The sequence below is a fragment of the Panthera leo genome, chromosome A1, assembly GCF_018350215.1.
Source record: "Panthera leo isolate Ple1 chromosome A1, P.leo_Ple1_pat1.1, whole genome shotgun sequence".
Taxonomy (NCBI): domain Eukaryota; kingdom Metazoa; phylum Chordata; class Mammalia; order Carnivora; family Felidae; genus Panthera; species Panthera leo.
Window position 1 is genome coordinate 122,672,078 of NC_056679.1, and position 19,976 is coordinate 122,692,053.

Sequence of the window (19,976 nt, forward strand, 5' to 3'; positions counted from 1 at the left end):
ATTGTTATTGATATTAGAAGCAGGAGTAAACTAATTTCCCTCTGTGTTCTAGACTAGATGCTCCAGGGACAAGCACTACATTGCTAAGTCCAGAGCCAATGGTCAATACTTATTATATAATCAAAAAATAGTTAATGCTATTATACTTGATCATGTTATACATCACATATTCTAATATATAAAGTATTTCAAGTGCTTTCTGACCTGAAGTTTTAGGTTCCATAAATACATTTGGATTCTTCATTTTGCCTTCTCTTGTAAGTGCTCCCTTTAAAAGGATCTAGTGACTATTATTACACAGAGATTATTGAGACCATAAACTGTATGGTTTACAGCCAGGGATGAACTTGGTAAAACGTGCTTGAAGTTTAACTATCCTCACCCATCAAAGCAAAAAAATGAACTTCAGAATAATTGCTAATCACAGGAATAGCTCCATATACAAGCCCCGAGAAAGTGGACAGATGCAAAGGAGTGACGGACTAAAAATCTTTGAGTAAACACACACACAAAAGCATAGGAACATTCCATCTAAAAGGCTAACCCTAAACCGGAAAGCAAAAAAGAACTATGGGTGACTCCTTCACCAAGCTTTCTAAAAGGAGGAGTTTTCTGTACAAATGCAGACTGGCCTCTCTAACTGCTGCTAATAATTCCAATGGCTTGTGGTTTCTATGCAAAGACAGAAAGGCTTCAATTAAGACCTATGTTAGATCCTGGTTCAAAAAGTCATGGTGACGACTTTGTCTATTTGAAGGAAGGCATAAAGGTCTCTTTAAATCATTTGCTGGAAGAGAAACAACAGGTCTGTTTGCAAGCAAGAAGTACCCAGGTAGGCCCTGACACAGGCTGAGAATGAGACCAGAAGCAGGATTTGGAAGAAGAGGAGGAAGGGAGGCCTGAGAAGAGAGAAGAACAAATGAGGGCTGGGCTCCGACTGCCCAAGTCAGAGTTGAGCCGGAGTTGACTCGGCTTGCTCTGCTAATGGGCTGTCATGTTTCTCCTGGCTCTGATTTTGTGCCGGTTTCTGAGAGCCAAGCCTTCTCTCGTAAAAGCTAATATTCAAGGGAGCTGTCAGTGAAAGGGAGGAGGATGTACAAGCACAAATGTATGTACATTTCTGATCATCTTCTGATCATCTTCTGACTTGAAATTATTCCAGCAAACTAAGTGTTAAATGTATCCATTCATTCAACAAATGTTTACAGAGGGCTTAATATGTGCCAGCCAAAGACTAAGTGCTACAGATTCAGTGGTAACAAAACCAAAACCACCCCTACCCCATGGGGTGTCCATGGCATGATTTGGCCTTTGGGGATGGGTTATTTCCATTGGATGGCAGCCATTACCCTTAAAATACTGGCAAGAGCAACTGGAAAGAGCTTGGTGGAGCATATATAGACTTGGAGCTGTTTTCTGTTGTTTTGCCTATTTGTTTGACCAGTCCAGATTTGGGACAATCTGTCACCTTCGTGCCCTTATTGATGGTAGCCTTACCCAAAAGAGAGACTGTATGTGTCAGCAAAGGAATCATGGTCTCATATTAATAATACTCATTTGAAATAATACCAAAGTTCTGCTAAGGAAAGGACCTATCAGTCATCATTACTCCATTTCTCTCTTGCACAGAGTCTATTAATCAAGTCTACCATCTGAGAAAAAGCCTGGGGTTTTAAGTGTAAAAGGCAAGCAACCAAAGACCCTTATACCCAACACAGATTTGGGCTGGTCGCATTCAGTTTAAGCCCTGATTTTTTTCTCACTATGTTCTTTTCCCTCATGGGAAGGACTTAGAATTCTTCTCTGAATTCAGAACACAGTGACAAGGGCTGATCAAGATCTCAGGATAAAGAGAAGACAAAATAAGGCTCACAGGGTCATCTGCTCTGGCAGGGACCTTGTGGATCATTTAGTTCAATGCCCTCATTTGACTGACGCAGAATTGAGAGGGATAATAAGGGTTTGCCCAAAGTCACATATAAATTAGAGGCAAGGGCAGGTCTGAACCACAACATGCTGACACTCCATCCATGGTTGCCCTTCCCTGTCAAAAAAACATGAGGGCCCCTGTTCTCTGCTAGCCAGCAGACCCCTCTCTTAAAAACTCAAGTCTCGCTTTTTCCTGCATATCTCATTGCCCAGTGCTTCCCAGGAAAAAAGAGATTAATTAAGCTATGAGAAATGTGTCCTTGAATTCCAGATGTCCCAAATAGGTTCCTGGACCATTCTAGAGTGGAGCTCCCCCATCTGGCTTAGAGTGCTGGGCATGTCCTATATTTCTCTGGCACAATGGGAACAGAGAGCTTGGCTCCTTCTGTGTCTGGGAAGTGGACAGGGACAGAGTGAGAAGGGGCCTTGGGCCCAGATCTGCACTTATGCAGACAGGAAAATAGCATCTGCTTTTCCACCCTGCACTCCTACATGCATCTGGGCAAAAGCCAGGAGCTAACTCAGACAGCTGGCAAAGCAATGAGGGAGCCACTGTTAGAAGGACATTGCACTCACTCAGTTGTTTTTCAGGTGGTGATGTGATAGGTTTGGCCAGATCTTCCCCACTCATTCCACCCTGTGAACAGGGACCAGCATTTGTGAGCTAACAGGTGTGGACAGCTGGAGGTGATGGGGGTGGGGAAAACCACCTGTGGACACTGAGTGACTGCTTTCCTAACTAAGAAACCAACTCATGCCCGGAGGGATCAATCCCAGAATCCTGCTTTTCCGACTGTGTGATGTTAGTCAAGGAAGGTACTTAAACTCTTGGAGTCTCTCTCCAGAGCGCAAAATGATGGTGAATCATTGCAGCTAGAGGAGCTGTTGTGCATCAAATGAGGTAATCCATGTAGTTTGTGCTAAGACACTCAGTAAATGGTAGTTATTAAAAGCTCCACTATGCTCAGGCCCATCTTCCTAACCACTGACTTCCCTACAATCTAATTAACAGAAGAAAGTTCCTCAAGAGAAGTTGTTTCTGTTAAGTAGACTCCACGACAAGATGAGGGCCAAAGGAAGAGGCCAAAAGGAGGGGCTCATCCTATTCCACCACAATTTTTTTTTTTTTTTGTCTATTTCATACACTGAAATAGACATATATTGAGTTTACTGAAAGAGGGATTTCACAACAGAAGAGTCTGAAAATAGAAAATAGCCTATTTCTCTGGTTTGTCCAGAGTCTTTCTCATTTGTTTCTGAATGGCCTATGGAAAATGGGAGAAAAGCTAAAACGGAACACTGATTTGAGGAGGGAGGAACACTGGAGAGCCAGTCAGGCTTCCTATTAACATTCATCATGGGAGGCAATGACATACTCAAATTTCCAGTCCCCTTAGGATTGAAGAACAAATGCAATCAAAGAGAAGTAGTTTTATATCCTAGGGAGACATTCCTACTGTTATAAACATTCTGTAACTTTTCAAATGTGATAAGCAAAAGTAAGTAGTTCTATGAAGTATGTCAACAGGTGAAGAAAGTAGGGTTATTAGGACATGAAGGGTTTTTGTTGTTGTTGTTTTTCAAATTCAATTCTATTTTTTTTCCAACTGTGGAGAAAAGGCAGAGAAAAAGCTACTAAACAGGGAGTTGTGAAAAAACTTCTAGAAAGGGAATTCATAACCTGTGTCACTTTAGGCTACAGGTTGATGAGGATTGAAAAACACTGCAGTTCAACTAATTAAAAAATGCCCTTTATTTAGGTTAGGGAAGAGTCTCTGTCTCAAAGTCCAAAGGCAATCCAATGGCCTCTATTAGACTGTCAGAAATGAATGAGAAGCTTAATTTTGTAACATAACTAAAGCAAGAGAAAAATAACAGTTTTTATATGACATTGTATTAATTTTTGGTTTTGAAAACTTGTATACAAAAAATAGTTTCCTAAGTAGCCTCTTTCTACCCCAGACCTTTATCAAGTCTTCCCCTTCCTTAATTTCCACACTGCAAAGTAATTGAGATTTTATAAATAAGTCAGTTTTTACTCTTTTGAAGACACTGGGGCTCACAGACCACTTTCAGGGTCACTCTCCTCCTCTGGGCCTTTCAACAGCCCAGTGAGATAAGCGGGAAGATTTTCATTTATAAGCTGACAGTTCTACCATATAGACAAGAATTCCCTGAGGAAATCTATCCCTCCAAAATTCCCCCAAATGCCCCCCACCCGCTGCCCCATGACAGCTAGTAACAGGCAGAGCTCTTGACATACCTGAGGCACTTGGCTAGTGTTTCAGAAAGAGGAAAAACCTGGCTGAGAATCACCAACGAGCTGCTCAAAATACAAAGCAACAAGTGAACAGCGCAGGCAGGCCCTGGGCTGAGATGTCCATGATTGGATATCTAAGATGCTTTCCATTCCTAAGCCTTTGATAGTTTCCCTCAGTCTTTTACTCTGGAGTTTCCCTTCCAAGACGCTTTACATGGGTAGAGCCGAGTGTGGGTGACGGCTCTTCTTTTGGTCTCCTATACGCTGGTTCTCCATGTCCTAAATATTTGCTCCCAGTTCAAAGTGAAGCGAGAGGAAGCAGAGATGCAGGGGCGGGACTGCACCTAGGCATCCTCCAGGTTCTTGGCTGGGTCTAGGCCCCCCAGCTCTTAGCCGCTGCTCTTCGTAGGACCCCTCCCCTTCGCCTGGAATACAGACTTCCCACGGCGCCCGCGATGCTCACCATCACAGCTCTCATCACACCACAGCGCCCTGGAAACAACTCTCAAGGTCGTGTTCCCATCCAAGGACATGTATTCTGGGAATTCCCAAACACACACCAAACACATCACATTTACCTCCAATGCGGCAGAAAGGCATTCTCTGCAAGATAATATTTACAGAAATCCACTCAGTATTTGCAAAAAGCCACTTCTCTGTGATATGTCTCCTAGAGAGAATTCCGGAACTCTTTATCCACACCTTCCAAATTTCTGCTGCATGTGCCTCTGGGAGGCGGCAGCTGTACCTGGGCTGCTGAGACTGTGAAGCCAGAGAAGACCTGCGTTTATTTCCAGCTTTGCCCAAAACTTCTTGCTGGATAACTCCGGATAACTAACTTCACCTCTCTGTGCCCCAATTTCCTCAAAATGGGTTTTTATAGAGACGCTGACAAGAAAAGACATAGAAAACACTGGAACCTAACTGTGAGATCCCGACCTCTCCTGGGGTCCGCTACAAGTGATAGCTCACAGCAGAGGAAAACAATGACTGTAACTATCCTACCTTCCTACCTGCAGAGCTCATATGCTAGCTATCATCCCCCTAAATGTTATTCATACTTATTTAATATGAAAAGTAAGAGAGACCATGTTATGGGATCTGTTGAGAGTAGCAGGAAAAATATGCTTTCTGTATCCTCCCAGGACTAATTAGAGAATGGGAGTCTTTCCTCTTTACCACTTGCCCTGGTAACACCAAGTAATAGTAATGGTAGAAGCAGAAACCCCAAAATGAATGCAGTGGTGAGGGGCATGCACTTTGATTCCAATCAGGTGTGTATGTTTGAGTCCTGCCTCCAACACTTCTTCTATCACTGATCCTGGGCAAAGGCATTTGATCTTCCACAGGTTTTTGATCTATAAAATGAGGATAACTATAGTACCTTTCAGACAGTGTTGAGTCAAGGATCAAATGAGACAATGCATATAAGGCAAATAACACAATAAATGGCAAAAAACACTCAAGAGGTGTGAGCTATTCTTATTAGTTATAATTTTTAATTTACTTATTGATTTAACTGATGACCATGAGACGTCTATGTGCTAGGCACCATGCCAGATAGTGGAGACAGGTGAACAGCAGCACAAGGTCCCTGCTCTGATCTGCGGAACCACCCTAAACTGCCAGCCTGACATTCAGAAGCAAGGGCTAGTGTGGAGGTAGACCATACAGGTCATGTACATAGATAACCTGAGTAGGAACAATGAGATGTGAGGCCAGAGACACTCACGGAGAAAGCCCCAGGCAATTCTACCAGCAAAGAGAAATTCCTCTTTCCAAGAAAGTAATAAACACAGGGTAGTAAGAAGGCTTTGATCTCAGGAAGGCAGCAAAAATAGGTGGCAGGAAAAACAATACAAACAAAGCCTTACAGGGGCCCCCAAATTGTGGCAGAGGGTGGTGTCTGGGGAGGCAAAAGGTATCCGGCAAGAAAGACTGCCCCCATCAGTCCTCAGATTCTAGTGACATTTTAGCTACTGGGTGGGGCAGCCTTCAGGGAAAGGAATACAGAGAGGCTAGAAAACTTAATTCAAATTCCATAATCTTACCATTAAAAAATATATATATATATGCTAGAATGATAGCAGGGGATATATGTTGCATTTAGGTCTTCAGTGACATTTTATGTGTATGTATATCTGTGTCCATATTTTAATGTTTTTGATTATATCTAGGAAGGGTATCTCAACCTTTTTAGTATATAGAAAACTATAATCATCAAAAGACATGCAAATGTACAAAAACATTTGAATCTAATAGAACCCTTGTTCACAGAAATACAAACACAAAGCCTGAGGAAAATCTACAAATGGATTCCTTGCCCCCAAAGACCAATACCCCCCTCCTGCCATGCTCCTCTCCTCCTCCCCCTGCCAACCCCCACTGACCCCACACCCTTTCCAACAATGTGAATACAAGGTAGTCTGGTTTGAAGAAATTCACAACCACTGTCCATTCCTGTCACAAATGCTGGAGACACCCAGCCCTAGCTTCAAGGGAGAGGTGGCTATGCAGCACCACGCCCCATGCACAGAAAGAAAGAATGGAAGCTGCACTGAAAAGGAAGGATGCACCCCAGGGAAGAGCATCCAGACAGGAACAAAAGGGAACCCCTTGCAAACCGGGCCCTGGGATTAGGGCATAGTCACGTTATGGGAGCTTGGAAAGCAAGTTATCGGGACTATATTTCTCTATCATTCTTGAAAGGTAGCCTAAGTGATACCTACAAGAATGGGCGTGGCCCTCAATGCCATATCACAGGCTGAGTCCATAAGAAGAACCTTGCAGCCTTCCCACCAAAAAGAAAACAAATAACCTTTTCTCTGCTTACCCCACACAGGAGAACTGGCAAAGGTACACTGGCTGTAAGGCAAGTGGCATACAGTGCTCATACACATGTAAGAGCATGAGAGCTGGGCTTCATCCCTCCTCAGTTAGGGAAACAGTATAAAAATTCAGCTTTTGTCCCAGTCTTTTTTTTTTTTTTTTTTTTAATGATACCTTCCACAGCTCTCTGCAAAGACAACTGGCACTGAGAAAACCCAGTGCATTGTAAAAGATCCACAATGTTTCAATAATGCAAGGCCAACGCTAAGATCCACAATGTTTCAAAAACACCTGAAGTCAGTATCACAAAGTGATAAAGGAGGATGTGCTTACACCGGACACCCGACACCTTTACCTGGAAAAAGGACCCCCACCCATCCCCACTCTTTCTCCTAAGCAGTGTTTGTTCCCTAATACCAGCTGGACAGCAGCTGGAGGTGGGGTGCACTTGTGTGGGGTGAAGCTCAGGTGCATGAAAAAGGCAGAATGTTTCAACAGAAATAAACCACTTGAGAATAAAGTGCACTAGAGGCAAGAACAGCGACCTCCTGCCTACAGAGCTAAGGTCCACCATTGGCAATCTCACACACATAGGGCGTTCCAAACATAGCAGAACAAGTGCAAACAGACGCATGCCCGCAGCAAAACCTGGTGGATCCCTGGCAAATGAACTATCGTAGCAGGTACAGCTCTACCCTAGGGCAGCTGCAGAGTCTCCCAGGGGCAAGTGGATCACTTCCTTTGTTCGCCTTGCAAAGATGGAGTAGCGACCCATTCCCCCACTTACACACACACACACACACACACACACCCCATTCACTAAAGACAAAGCACAACCACACAGCTGCATGCTAAACTAACAAATGTCAGTGTTTTTTGTCATTGTCGTTTTGCCCCCTACCTTTTTTTTTCTTCCCAGTAATGCCCACCCCAGCCTGTGGTAAGCCTCATTTCAGCGCAGCGCAAAGAAATCCCGAGCCTGGGCGCGGTATTTTCGCCGCTGAGAGCTGGCTCTGGAGAAGATGGGGCTTCTCTACCTGCTAACGGCACCCCTCTCCACCCCGCCCAGGGCATTTGACACCCGCTCGCCGCTGGTGGCTCGATATTGCACACAATGGCAGTTGGGCACGGAATGCACCCAGCGTCTGTCTGCGACCCCCAACTAAAATCTGACCTTAAAACTCAGCCTATTCTTGGGATAAGGGGGGGGGGGGGGGGGGGGTGACACGAAAAATATAAAATGCATCGAGAGAAAAAAAAAAAAGTTGTTCCTTCCCGCCACAGCCACGTTAGTTCAGACCCGAATATGACGTACCGAAATATGAATAAGGGTGAATGCAGTCAAGAAGGGGACAGGGTGAAGACAGAAGGTCCAGACACCCCGCCACCCTGGCGGCGCGGGAGGCAGAGCCGCGGGCTGGAGCTAGGAGAGGGGCGCGGTCGTGCTACCAGGCACCCCTGGGGAAAGGTGTCACCTCTCCATAGCCCACCTCGCCAAAAGGCACCTAAAACAAAAAGCACACCCTGCCCGGGGAAGCGCATACTGACACCCCAGGCGGCGCGAGGGTCCAGGGAGGGCCGTGAGCCAGGCGTTATTTGGAAACTACCGGCTGGTGGGAAAAGAGGATACATAATCCAAAGTTCTCGGCGCCACTCTGGGTTTCCTCTTTGTTTTGTTTTCCCCAAACGGCAGGGTCGCTCCGTCTGGGTGGCGCCCGGCGCGCCGGCTGGGCTGACCACCGCTCTCCACCCCCGGGACCCCGGGTCCCAGTCCCTCCCGGGGGACCGGACCGGGGAAGCCGGCGGGATCCAAGGCGCCCCGCCCGCAGCTCAGCGAGCAACGAGCGAGAGACGCAGGCGGCGGCGCCCGGAGCCCCACTCACCGTGATCCGCGGGATGTTCTTCTTGCCTTGGTAGGACATGGTGGCGGCGGTGGCTGCAGCAGCTGCCTCCCTCCCTCCTTCTCCTGCTCCTGCTCCCGTTCGCCCGCGCCGTCCTCAGCGCGCAGCGCCGGAGATCAGGTGGAGCGAATGGTGCGCTGGCCGCGGCCGCCGCCTCCTCTCGCCTCCGCCCCCCTCCCAGGCTCCCGCGGCGGCTGCCAGAGACAATAGTAAATCTCCCCGGTCCCCCTTTCACCCCCACCCCCCCGCCACACACACCCTCCTCCACTCGCGTTCACGCCCGGGCTTTTTTTTTTTTTTTTCTTTTGCCGTGCCAGCTGGGACCCCGTGAGACAGGAATGGCTGCTCCGCGACTCCTCCCTCTTCTCTCTTATCCCTATTGATTTCCCTCTTTGCATCTGCCTCACCCACTTTTTCTTTTTCTTGCTTTTTTTTTTGTGCCTTACGAGTGCGGCGGAGCCAGCCCGCTCACAGCCACCAGGGGGCGCGAGGGACTTTTCGGGGCGGGGATGCTGCAGTCCCGGGTGGAGGAAGAAGAGCGCGAGCGTCGCCTCCCGCCCCCGCCCCCTCGCCCGGCCGCCCAACCCTGGCCTCTGGGGTCGAGCCCCGGGAAGCGCCAACGCCCTCGGCCAGCCCCGGGTCTGCTTTCCCACCATCCCGATCCTCATTTTGGATAGGGGACGGCTTCCGACTACCCTCCTGCAGAGCCCGCTCTCCTCCGCCTTCGCGCGGGCTTACAGGCGGCGGCGCGGTCTTTGTTACAGCGAAGGGCCGCCTCTGCCGGTAGCTGCGGGTGTAAACCCGCGGCGCAAACCCCGAGAAAGCCGAGACCTGCTCACACTTTGTGCAGCCCGGCAGGCCCGCTGCTCTCCGGAGACCCTGGCAATACCTATCGGAAAACGTAAAGCAACCACTCACTCTCGCAGGGCTGCGAGGGGCTATCGTGTCAGTTACCATCAACAGTTCTCTGTGTTTTAAAAATATTCTCAAAACAGTATGTTTTACAGGATCCGCTGCCTGGCTCTCAGAATGGATGAAAGAGCATTACAGCTGCTCTGTGGGTGAAGAGCAGAGCAGAAAACACCTGTACGTGGAGGGCCCTGGCACATTACTGGTGCGCAGCCATGGATGTGTGCTCACTACTGTTGCTTCCCTGGGTAGTGAACCATGTGCGTTGCTCAAAATCCCTGGTTTACTTTTGGCAGAGCTGATTGTTATTGCGAACAAAAACATGGCCTTTTGACGCGGGAATATATGGTCCTTCGCCTACTCACTAGAATTAAATGGCCAAGGGAGACATTTTTGGAGGGGCCTTTATGGTGGGGGTTAACTGGCGGTCCCTAGGCTCTCCTTAAAAATGATTCCAAACACCATTTAAATAACAAAAATGGCTTGCTATGTGAGAATTGTAAAACCCTTTCAAGACCAGTCTCATACCATCCCCACTCCTCAGCTGTCATTGCTAATGGCCTACTAAATATTCTGCAGATGTCACTATGCACAACTAGGTCTGTTAAGGATCTGAAATTCACATTTCTATAAGGCAGGCCACTGACCACACTTCTGGACATCGTTTCATTAAATTGAAGGCTTTCTCTGAAATAGAGGAACTATATAAAGCATCCACCGGAAGAGGATACAGGATACTCCAGCTTGAGCTTTCCATAAACCTAAAATGAACCAGCCTGGTCACATAAAGGAAGGGGAGACCAAGCCTCCTGAAACACACCCTCCTCTCAAGTGAATTAACCCAAGCTTCTGGTTATTCATGGATAACTGGACTGAATGCAGTCTTCCCAGGAAAAGTCCACAGCCGTTCCCACTTTATTTCTGTGATACTCTGGCTAGAAGGATGAATGCCAGGCAAAGTCACGTCACCGTACTCTTTTGCAAAGCCTAAGCAGGGTTTAAGGCCAAAGTCACGCCCAAAACATTTTGCTTTGTTCTTATGCTGAGACCACTAGCCAAGAGTTGTGAAATTACAAAGCATTCTGGGGATTGGCATGCAAATGAGCAGGATTATATTTAGAACAGGGTAAAAAGAGAATTAACTACATACTATGAAACCCTGCACAGCTCTCTCTGTATCTTTCCCAAAGATGTGTTGTAAACTTGCTGGAAGGGTTCTTGCAAGTTCTTCAGAAAAGCAAAAATATGTAGGGGATATTTACAATCCTAAGGAAATGCCACTGCCTTTTTTTCTTTTTTAATATTATGAGTTTCTTTCCCTTCCTTGCATCCTATTTATCTCCTGTGTTCCTGTCATTATAATCCAGAACACTCTGTACTAAAAAGATTTATGCCATATTTTTGATCACTTGATTGTGTGTGTGTGTGTGTGTGTGTGTGTGTGTGTGTGTGTGTGTGTGTGTTGTTTCAAATTAGAAGACTTGGGGTTAAACTCTTTGAGGTCAGGTTTGCATGCTAGAGGCCATGGAGAATGGACTTGTGATGTGTTTCTCCAGAGTGACAAGCCAGGCACAGGAATGCATAATAACCAGCTAATCGGTTCAAGCTGTTGCTACAATCAGAAATGTACAACAAACACTATTTTCCCCCTCTGGTGTCCCCTCAATCGTCTTTTTCTTTCTTAAATCAAAAGAAAGTGTCCAGGATGAGTTTGAAGGAAAAAGCCTTCCTTGGCTGGGCCTGTCTTTGAATAAGAAAGGCAGCCATGGACACAGGATGCCTCTGTGTCTGGCCAAGAGAATGAGGAGTGGAACCAGCATGGATGTTTTCCACAGAAGAATGACTCTGAATGGTTTTCCTTGGACACACAGCAGTGCTTGGCTTTAAGTATCTCAGGAAACTATGAGAAGAAGGAAAGGAGACACAGGGAGACAATTTATGGCCCCAAAGAAACTTAATTTTGGCCACCAAACCTATCATATTGGTAGACTTCCACACCTCAATCAAAGCTACTTTATTCTAGTTACTCAGACCAAAGGCGTGGTATCGTCCTTGACTCTTCTCCTTCAATCCATCCAATTTGCACTCCATATCCAGTCTTCCAGGAAATGCTATTTGTTCTGTCTCTTAACTATATGCAGAATGATAAAGTTAATTCATATATTGAGACCCACAAAATGGAGGCTGCTCCAGTGGTCAGGACCATGTCACAAACCTAAACCTAAGTCAGCTTCCACTTACAGGAAGAAACACCAGTCAAGGAAACCTAACAAACATCCATCCCAATCCTCCAACCTGTCTAGCTAGCTTACTTTACCCTAGAAAATAGGACCTGCTAGTATTATAAGGAAATCCCTAGTCAACCATGCCCTGTTTGCAAGTTGCTTCTTCTAACTCCCTGTAAAACTCACTCTTGCCCGAAATCCTTCAGGAAGTGTGTTTCACTGCTTGTGAGGCACTGTACTCCCCCAGTCTATGGATTGTTTTCCATTGAATAAAGGACATCAAACTAGTTAACCAGTTGTATTCTTCATGTCATCTGAAAATATTATGATCTCTTAATCTGCAAAGCTTCTTTCTGTGCCTAGCTACCATCATGTATCCCTTGGACTAATGCAGTAACCTCCTCCCTGGGTCTCTTCCATCATTCATTCATCCATTCATTTTCACAATATTCACATGATGTTTATATTGAGCTTATTACACACTAATACTTTTCCAGGGGCTAGTATTATAGAGGTGAATAATAATAATAATAATAATAATATCCCAGATCTCATGCACTTTACATTATACCCTTACTCTAAAATAAGGCATTTACTGGTGCCCTTTCATGCCTGCTTTATCTTCATGGTACTTTTCACCATATGTATATTCATTTATCTATATTAATTTATCATTAAGTATTCTTCTCCCCATCATTTAGAATGTAAGCTTCTCGAGGGCAGGGAATGTATTGGTTTTATTTATCCTTAGTGTGTGAAACAGGACTCTGCCCATAGAAATTGCTCAATAATTATTAGGTGAGTGCCTATGTGATTTTTAAATTGCGTCTGAAGAAAGAGTAAATAAAAGGAATAAAAATGTTTCTACAGCTAAAGTGCATGTGGTTAGAATCTAGATTTAAGAATATCTATTTTTGCTTCTCCTAAGGCTTCTTAGAGTCTCCTGATTCCAGATTTCACAGCAGGTGAATTCAAGCTGGTGAGGAAATCCCTTTGTTAATACGATACAGTCACAAGACTCTAAGACAATACATGGGACAAAGAATGACTCAGTAGAATAGATTTGGTGCCTGAGCACTGATTAGAGAGCCATGCCTTTGAAAGGAGCTACCATCAAAATGTATGAGAACATCAAGAGCCTTGTGTTAACTTAAAGAATTAAAAAACAATTGATACTGGGTTTAGAGGGAAAACTAGGAACTAAGAATGGTGTGTTGTTTAAGGATGTGGATTTGGAAACAGAGGGATCTTGGTTCTTATTGACTGATTGACTGCCTGATTGATTATATAGGATAGGCACCTAGACATTAGGAATACAAATATTTGAATAAAGTAGACAAAATCCATGCCCTCTTGAAATTTACATTTTAGTAAAGGAACAAGTCAATGGTTAAGAATTACAATATGTATTGTTTAAAGTGGTAGGAAGTGAACTGAGGATAAATAAACCTAGGGTGGGAAGGTGAAAGTCATTCCAGTGTCTTGAGTTTCGGCTGGAATTTTACATAGGGAGGTCACAGAAAGCCAGGTGAGATGATGGTAGCTTGGACCAAATGGTAATAGGAGAAGCAGTGAGAAATGGACACATACCAGATATATCCCAAGGTAAAGCTAACAGTATTTGCTGATGGACTTTTGACCAGGGTGTGAGAAAAAGAGGAATTGAGAATTACACTAAATTTGTGGACCTGAGCAACTGAAAAGATGAAGGTGTACCTCACTGAGACAGGGGAAAAGTGGGAGGAATAGCATTGGGGGAAAGATTGGGAACAGGTCTCTGGACATTCCTATTAAATATCGAACTGAAATGTTGAGCAGGAAGGTGAGTATCTGGGATTGAAAAGCTAACAGAAGATCTGGGCCTGAGGCACCGATTTGGGAGGTGTCAGCCTCTAGGTATTATTTAACAATGCTGGGGGAGACCACCAACGAAATGAGGGAGACAGAGGGCAGACAGGTCTGAGGAAGTAAGTGTTCTGAGGAGAAATGAGCAACCAGAAAAAGAAGTGGAGAGAGTGGTCAATGAGACAGACGCTACACTGTGAGAACATGGTGTTCGGAAGGTCAAGACTCTAAACTATTTCAAAGAGGGAACGTGTTCACTTTGTTAAACGCTACTGGAGAAGTGAGAATTAATCTGTGCATGAAAAACACTGTCAAGGTCTCTGAAGCCTTGACCTGAGCACCTATACAATGAGTATCTTAATAGGCACCTCATAGTGGTTTTCTGGGGACCATATATTAAATTCTTCGAGTCATATTTACCGAGTACCTACTCTGTATGTATGTGTACCGGCTCAGTCCTAATGAAGTCGTGGTGGTGGAAACTGATCAGAGCGTTTCCAAGAGACCATCAAAGTGGAAATTGGAGACATCTAATGTAGACACCTCTCTCAGTGGATTTTATTGTAAATGGGCACAGGGAAATGGGGCAGTAACAGGGAAAAAGAGTGGAATCTCATGTGAGAGAAATAACAGCATGGTTGTAGGCAGATGGGGCTGAGAAGAAACTTCAAGATGCCAGGAGAGAATTGAGACCAGAGCCCTATCATTCTCGGATGGGCAACGCAGGTGACATCTAGTGTTCAAATGGAGGTCTTGCCCATAGCAAAGAGCAAAGATGGTTCCTCCACAGGGAACTGAGGATGAAGTATGGGATCTAGGCTGGTTAAGCAAGAAAGGAGGGCATCAGTGTACAGAGAGATGAAAGATAGTGAACATATTGAAGATTTATGAAGATCATTCATGTAAAATTTTTAGCACAAAGCAAGTTAACTAGATGGTATGACATGACTATTCTGCCATGACTTTTACTGTTCTGATTTTCCAAACTTGTTTATGCCACGGACTATGTCTTATTTATTTTTGCAGTCCCCAGCTCTTTCACAATGCTTGAAATAGAGTAGAATTAAAGCAATAAAAAATACATTGAATAGAGGGGAAACTCAAGAATATTCTCTGCCTTCCTTTTAATCTCCAAAATATCTAAAATAGCCATTTACACAGTGTTGACCATTGAAAATATTTTCTACTTTTTTAAAAACAAATTTATACTTTGCCATATTAATATGGGGAATCATTTCCCTTGGTCCTTCTTTGAAGGATGGAGGAAAAAAATAGCTCCAAACAAATACAGAAAGAGTTCTGAAGGGGCAAAAACCACACACCAGGCCTTTGTGAAACATATAAGCTATTCTAATATCAGTAAAAATACACATTTAATCTCAGAACTGTCCATTAAGTCATTTGGGTCCATTAATTTTGCCCACAGTTCAAACAAAGGAAATCTTAGTCATGTACTTCCAGTATCTCAAAATGAAAATCAAGGTGGTGATTCACCTGCTATAATTAGATGTTTATACACTAAATACACAGAAATAACCTGACAATTCTACCTTTGATACACATAAGCCAGAAAAGAAAAACAATATATCATAGACACACACAAAATATTCCCACAGACTTATTCCAAAATCATACTGATACCAGCCTGAGGAAGGTGTGTAAACCTACTTCTCCCTAGATAGAGATTCTCATTCATTTCTTCAGTAGAGGATGGTTCTGAAGGCCTCCAACCTTCATAAGCTTTGATGGCAGTTCATTTCAAAGCCACAGTCAGAGCCATACTGGCTAGGGTTAGGGGGTAAGGTTGGGACGGTGGAGGGATAACTTACTGTGTTCACCTCCATCTCTGGCCCAACACATGTTAGACACACAGGTGAGGTCACATGTACTACAACTGCAGGAGGAAACTAAAATAGGTAGTAATCAAAATGAATCAAGGATGGATGATCATCAGGCTGAAGGCAGTTACTCCACTAAAAAGTCCTAGCTCACGCCTACTTTCTAGATCTGACCTAGTTTTGAGGCTTGCAAAATGTTAACTGAAGGAGAAGCTGGGTTATCATGAGGAAAGATCCTGCAACACCATGACCAGTACATATGGTAATGATTCCTCTGGTCCTTTGTCCTTCCTCAAGGGTCCTAGGGCCAAATACTAATGCCACTGTAAAGTGGGAAATACGGCCCTAAACCCTGAGAAGGCAGGTGGATATGAATTCCCAGCCAACAATGATACCAAGAGACGAGGCATCAACATAGCTCCTCTGTTACAGTGAAAGCATGCTAAGGCCAGGTAATAAATGGACTCCTGGCCTTACCTTTGGCTGATTAGGCTTACAGATCAACCTACTGGTCATTTTCACAAACCACTATTGATTAATTGGAATGGAAAAATATGGCAAAAGCACACCCACATTGGTTTCTTAGCCTGTGGGGTAACAGCAATCAAGTTGGGAAGACCAAGCAGAAGGCTCTAAAACTGTTCCCCACCTCTACCCCAGGATGTTAAATCAAGATAGCAAATTTTAAAAAATTTTGCATCCTAAGAGAATGGCAGAGGTCATCAACACCCTAAGAGACTGAAATGCTATGGGGCTGGGATTCTCCATTATATAGTCATTTAATTCACTAGTCTGGATACTACAAAAGTCAGACAAAGCCCAATGCATAACTCAATCAATTAATAGCCCAAATTGAAGGTATTGTGATATTTCTCTAGGACATAATGTCATGGCCTCAGGTACGTGGTACACAGCCACCGAACTATGCAATGAGTTCTTCTCCATCCTGGTCAGAAAAGAAGAGAAAAGCAGTTTGCATGCCCTTCAAACCGATGACAATATGCGTGAAGAGTCTGACCCCAGGGCCATGTTAATTATCCTTCCTTCCATTATAATACAGCCTGAAAAGATCTAAGTTGTCCAGACATCTTGAAGAACGTCCTACTGGTACACTCTTTTGATGACATTACGCAAAACTGATGAGATGAGCAAGAAGCGCCAAGTTCGATGAAGGCTTTGGTAAGACACATGAGCTGCAGAGTGTTCACAAAGGACACCAGAACTTTAGAGAGTGGGAGATAAAGACCACAAAGCTTCAGGGAGCTGACAATTTCGGGAGTCCCGTGGACCAGGACATGCCACAGCACTTCGTCTAGAGTAAAGAACAAATTACTACATTGGACAACTCCCACTGCAAAGAAAAAAGCACAAAGCCTGGTGGGGGGGCGGGGGGGCTTTAGGTTTTAGGAGCAACATATTCCATAGCTGGAAATGCTCTCACAGCCCATTTATATAAAAAGCTGTGAGCTCTGAGTGATACCTGGAGCAGGAAACGGCTCTCTGCAGATCCTTGGCACAGTGCTGACAGCCCTGCCACTTTAGCCACAGGACGCTGTCTATCCCATGGCACTGGGGGTACAGGTACGCCCCGCTCTTTGAAAGCTCATGTTATACCACTTCACTACCATGAAAGACCTATCTTAGTACCTGTTTTTGGTAACCAAAAGAAATTTGAAGAGGAGTTTTGCTTCTATGAAAAAAAAGGTGACAATAGCATTCGGCATCTGTTTGGCAGTGAGCTGTGAGAGAGGCAATGTGCACCCTGGGCACCGCCAATCTCCTTGCCTGGGAGCTACACTCAGCATCTCAGCATCAAGATGCCACAGCTCTCGGGGCACCTGGGTGGCTCAGTCGGTTGAGCTCAGTCGGCTCGGGTCATGATCTCACGGCTCGTGAGTTCAAGCCCCACATCGGACTCTGTGCTGACAGCTCAGAGCCTGGAGTCTGCTTCGGATTCTGTGTCTCCCTCTCTCGCTGTGCCCCTCCCTCATTCATGCTCTATCTCTCTTTCTCTCAAGAATAAATAAAACATTAAAAAAAAAAAAAGATGCCACAGCTCTGAACTGTGAGCATCTGTGCTTTACCTTGATTTGTTTTGTGCATCTGTTGGCAAGATATGTCCTAAGAGATCAAAAAAGCCTGAGAGGGGTTACTTGGGGGCTCTAGAAACACTCATCTGTCACAGAAGAGGAACTAAAGAACAAGGTAGATGAAGTGACATCAGTTAGTTGACATCAGTCAGACTCCATCATCAACCGCCCAGTGTTGGTTCAATGAGTACATGACTGGAGTAGACAGAGTAACACAGATAGAAACTATGGGGGAACCAATACCTACCCATAGGTGCTGATTCAACTACGATGCTGTCCAACGTCCATCCTGCCAGCAAGAGAAACCAACACTGCCTCCTCAGTATGGCACCACCCCTCAAAGATCCACACACCCAAGGGAGAAAAGTTGACTACACTGGATACCTTTCACACTGGAAGACACAGTGACACTTTTCACACAGTAAAGACACATCATTTACAGAAATGAACACATATTCCAGGTATGGACTTGCCTCTGCTGCTGCTAGAGCCTCAGCTCAACACTAAGGAGTGTTTGATGCGTCGACACGGGTTCCATAACATCACATCAGACTAAGGCGCCTATTTAATAGCAAATAAGGACCATGAAAGGTCATGTGACTACAGGATGCTGTAGTTATATCAAATACTGCCTCACCTAGAAGCTGCCATCCTAAACGTGGAGGGATGATCTCCTGAAGGCACAACCACAGCACCAATTCAGAGATGATTCCTTGCAAGGATAAGGCACCATCCTCCTGAATGCACTGTAAATTTTAAATCCGTGCCCTTTATAAGGTACTATATCCCCAAAAGAAGATTACATGAGTCTAAGAACCAAGGGGAAGAAACAAGAGTGACCTCTTTGACCATCACTCCCAGGGACCCAAGTGGGACATATGTGCTTCACATCCCTGTAACTCTGAGTTGTCTCGTATATTTTCACCAAAGGGGGAACCTTTCCACCAGGGGGCATAGCAAGAGTCCTACTGACTGAAAAGATACTGCTGCTATGGGGCACACAAACCTTTCTCTGCCAGGGGACTAAATAGGCAAGGAAAGAAGGGGCTTCCTTATAGGACCCATATTATCAGGAGCAGGAAGGGCTGCTGTTACACAATGGGGGCAGGGAAGAGTACGTATGACACCCTTGTGATCCACATGGGTTCTTGTAGGTACTACCTTGCCCAGTCTTGCCAATAAATAGACAAGTACATCAGCCATAACCTGAGAAGGGCATGGTGACCAGGGACTCTTACCCTTCGGAGAGGAGGGTCCGTGTCCTAACACCAAGCAAATCACCAGGACCAGGGAAGAAGTTAGCTAAGAATGAAGAGAATCTAGAATGATCAGTAGAGAACAATAATGAGTATTAGTGTGGCTCTAAGACAGGCTGTGTGAAAAAGGCCCTGACCCCCCAAAAGAAGAGGCACACCTAGGTTCTAGAGTTGGTGATTCCAGAACTTACACAACGAAGTGAATGTGGGCAGTGCAAGGAGAGGTCTGTAGCAGACACGAGGTAACTCCACCCAGCCCCCCGTATCTAGGATGGAAGGACTCGGTCCTCCGGGTGCTCTCGTCCGTCAGTATCAGCCCTTTCTGAAAACTGCCCTTATTTTCAGGTAACCCTGTCCCCACCCCAAGGGCAGCCTGATCCAGTAATTGGTTAATGTGAGCATAAAAAGGCCTGGCCTCCTAGCCACAAAAGGGTAACAACTCCAAAGCATGTCAGGTTAGCTAAAGCATTGTAGACCACATCACAGTTCAACTTCCCCCTCTGCCTAACCATCCCCTTCCCTTCCCTTGCACAGATCCTGATCCCAGGAACACTCTCTAATAAACTTCCTGCACATTACCCTTCTCAGAATCTGCTTCCTAGGAAACCCAATATGCAAAGTGAGGCTGGTATTAAATGAATATATATGTGGAATGACAATTTTTTTATTTAGCCAATATTTTTAAAAGTACATATTTCACACTCAAATTTAGATACTTTAAAAATTGGAAAACTGAGGGACTCCTGGGTGGCTCAGTCGGTTAAGTGTCTGACTTCGGCTCAGGTCATGATCTCACAGTTTGTGAGTTCAAACCCCATGTCAGGCTCTGTGCTGACAGCTCAGAGCCTGGAGCCTATTTCAGATTCTGTGTCTCCCTTTCTCTCTACCCCTCCC

General features: G+C 45.0%; 1 protein-coding gene across 2 annotated transcripts in view; it reads right to left on the reverse strand.

The window, feature by feature from the left end:
- Positions 1-19,976, reverse strand: part of DPYSL3 (dihydropyrimidinase like 3) — a 111,276-nt gene that overhangs the window by 51,071 nt on the left and 40,229 nt on the right. The window contains exon 1 of one of the 2 annotated variants that reach the window (XM_042938651.1): positions 8,902-9,136. The exons of the other annotated variant lie outside the window; for it this stretch is intronic. Coding sequence (XP_042794585.1) covers positions 8,902-8,940 — 39 coding nt within the window. The 5' untranslated portion in view covers positions 8,941-9,136. Of the gene's footprint in view, positions 1-8,901; positions 9,137-19,976 lie in introns of those variants that run through there. 2 annotated transcript variants of the gene reach the window in all.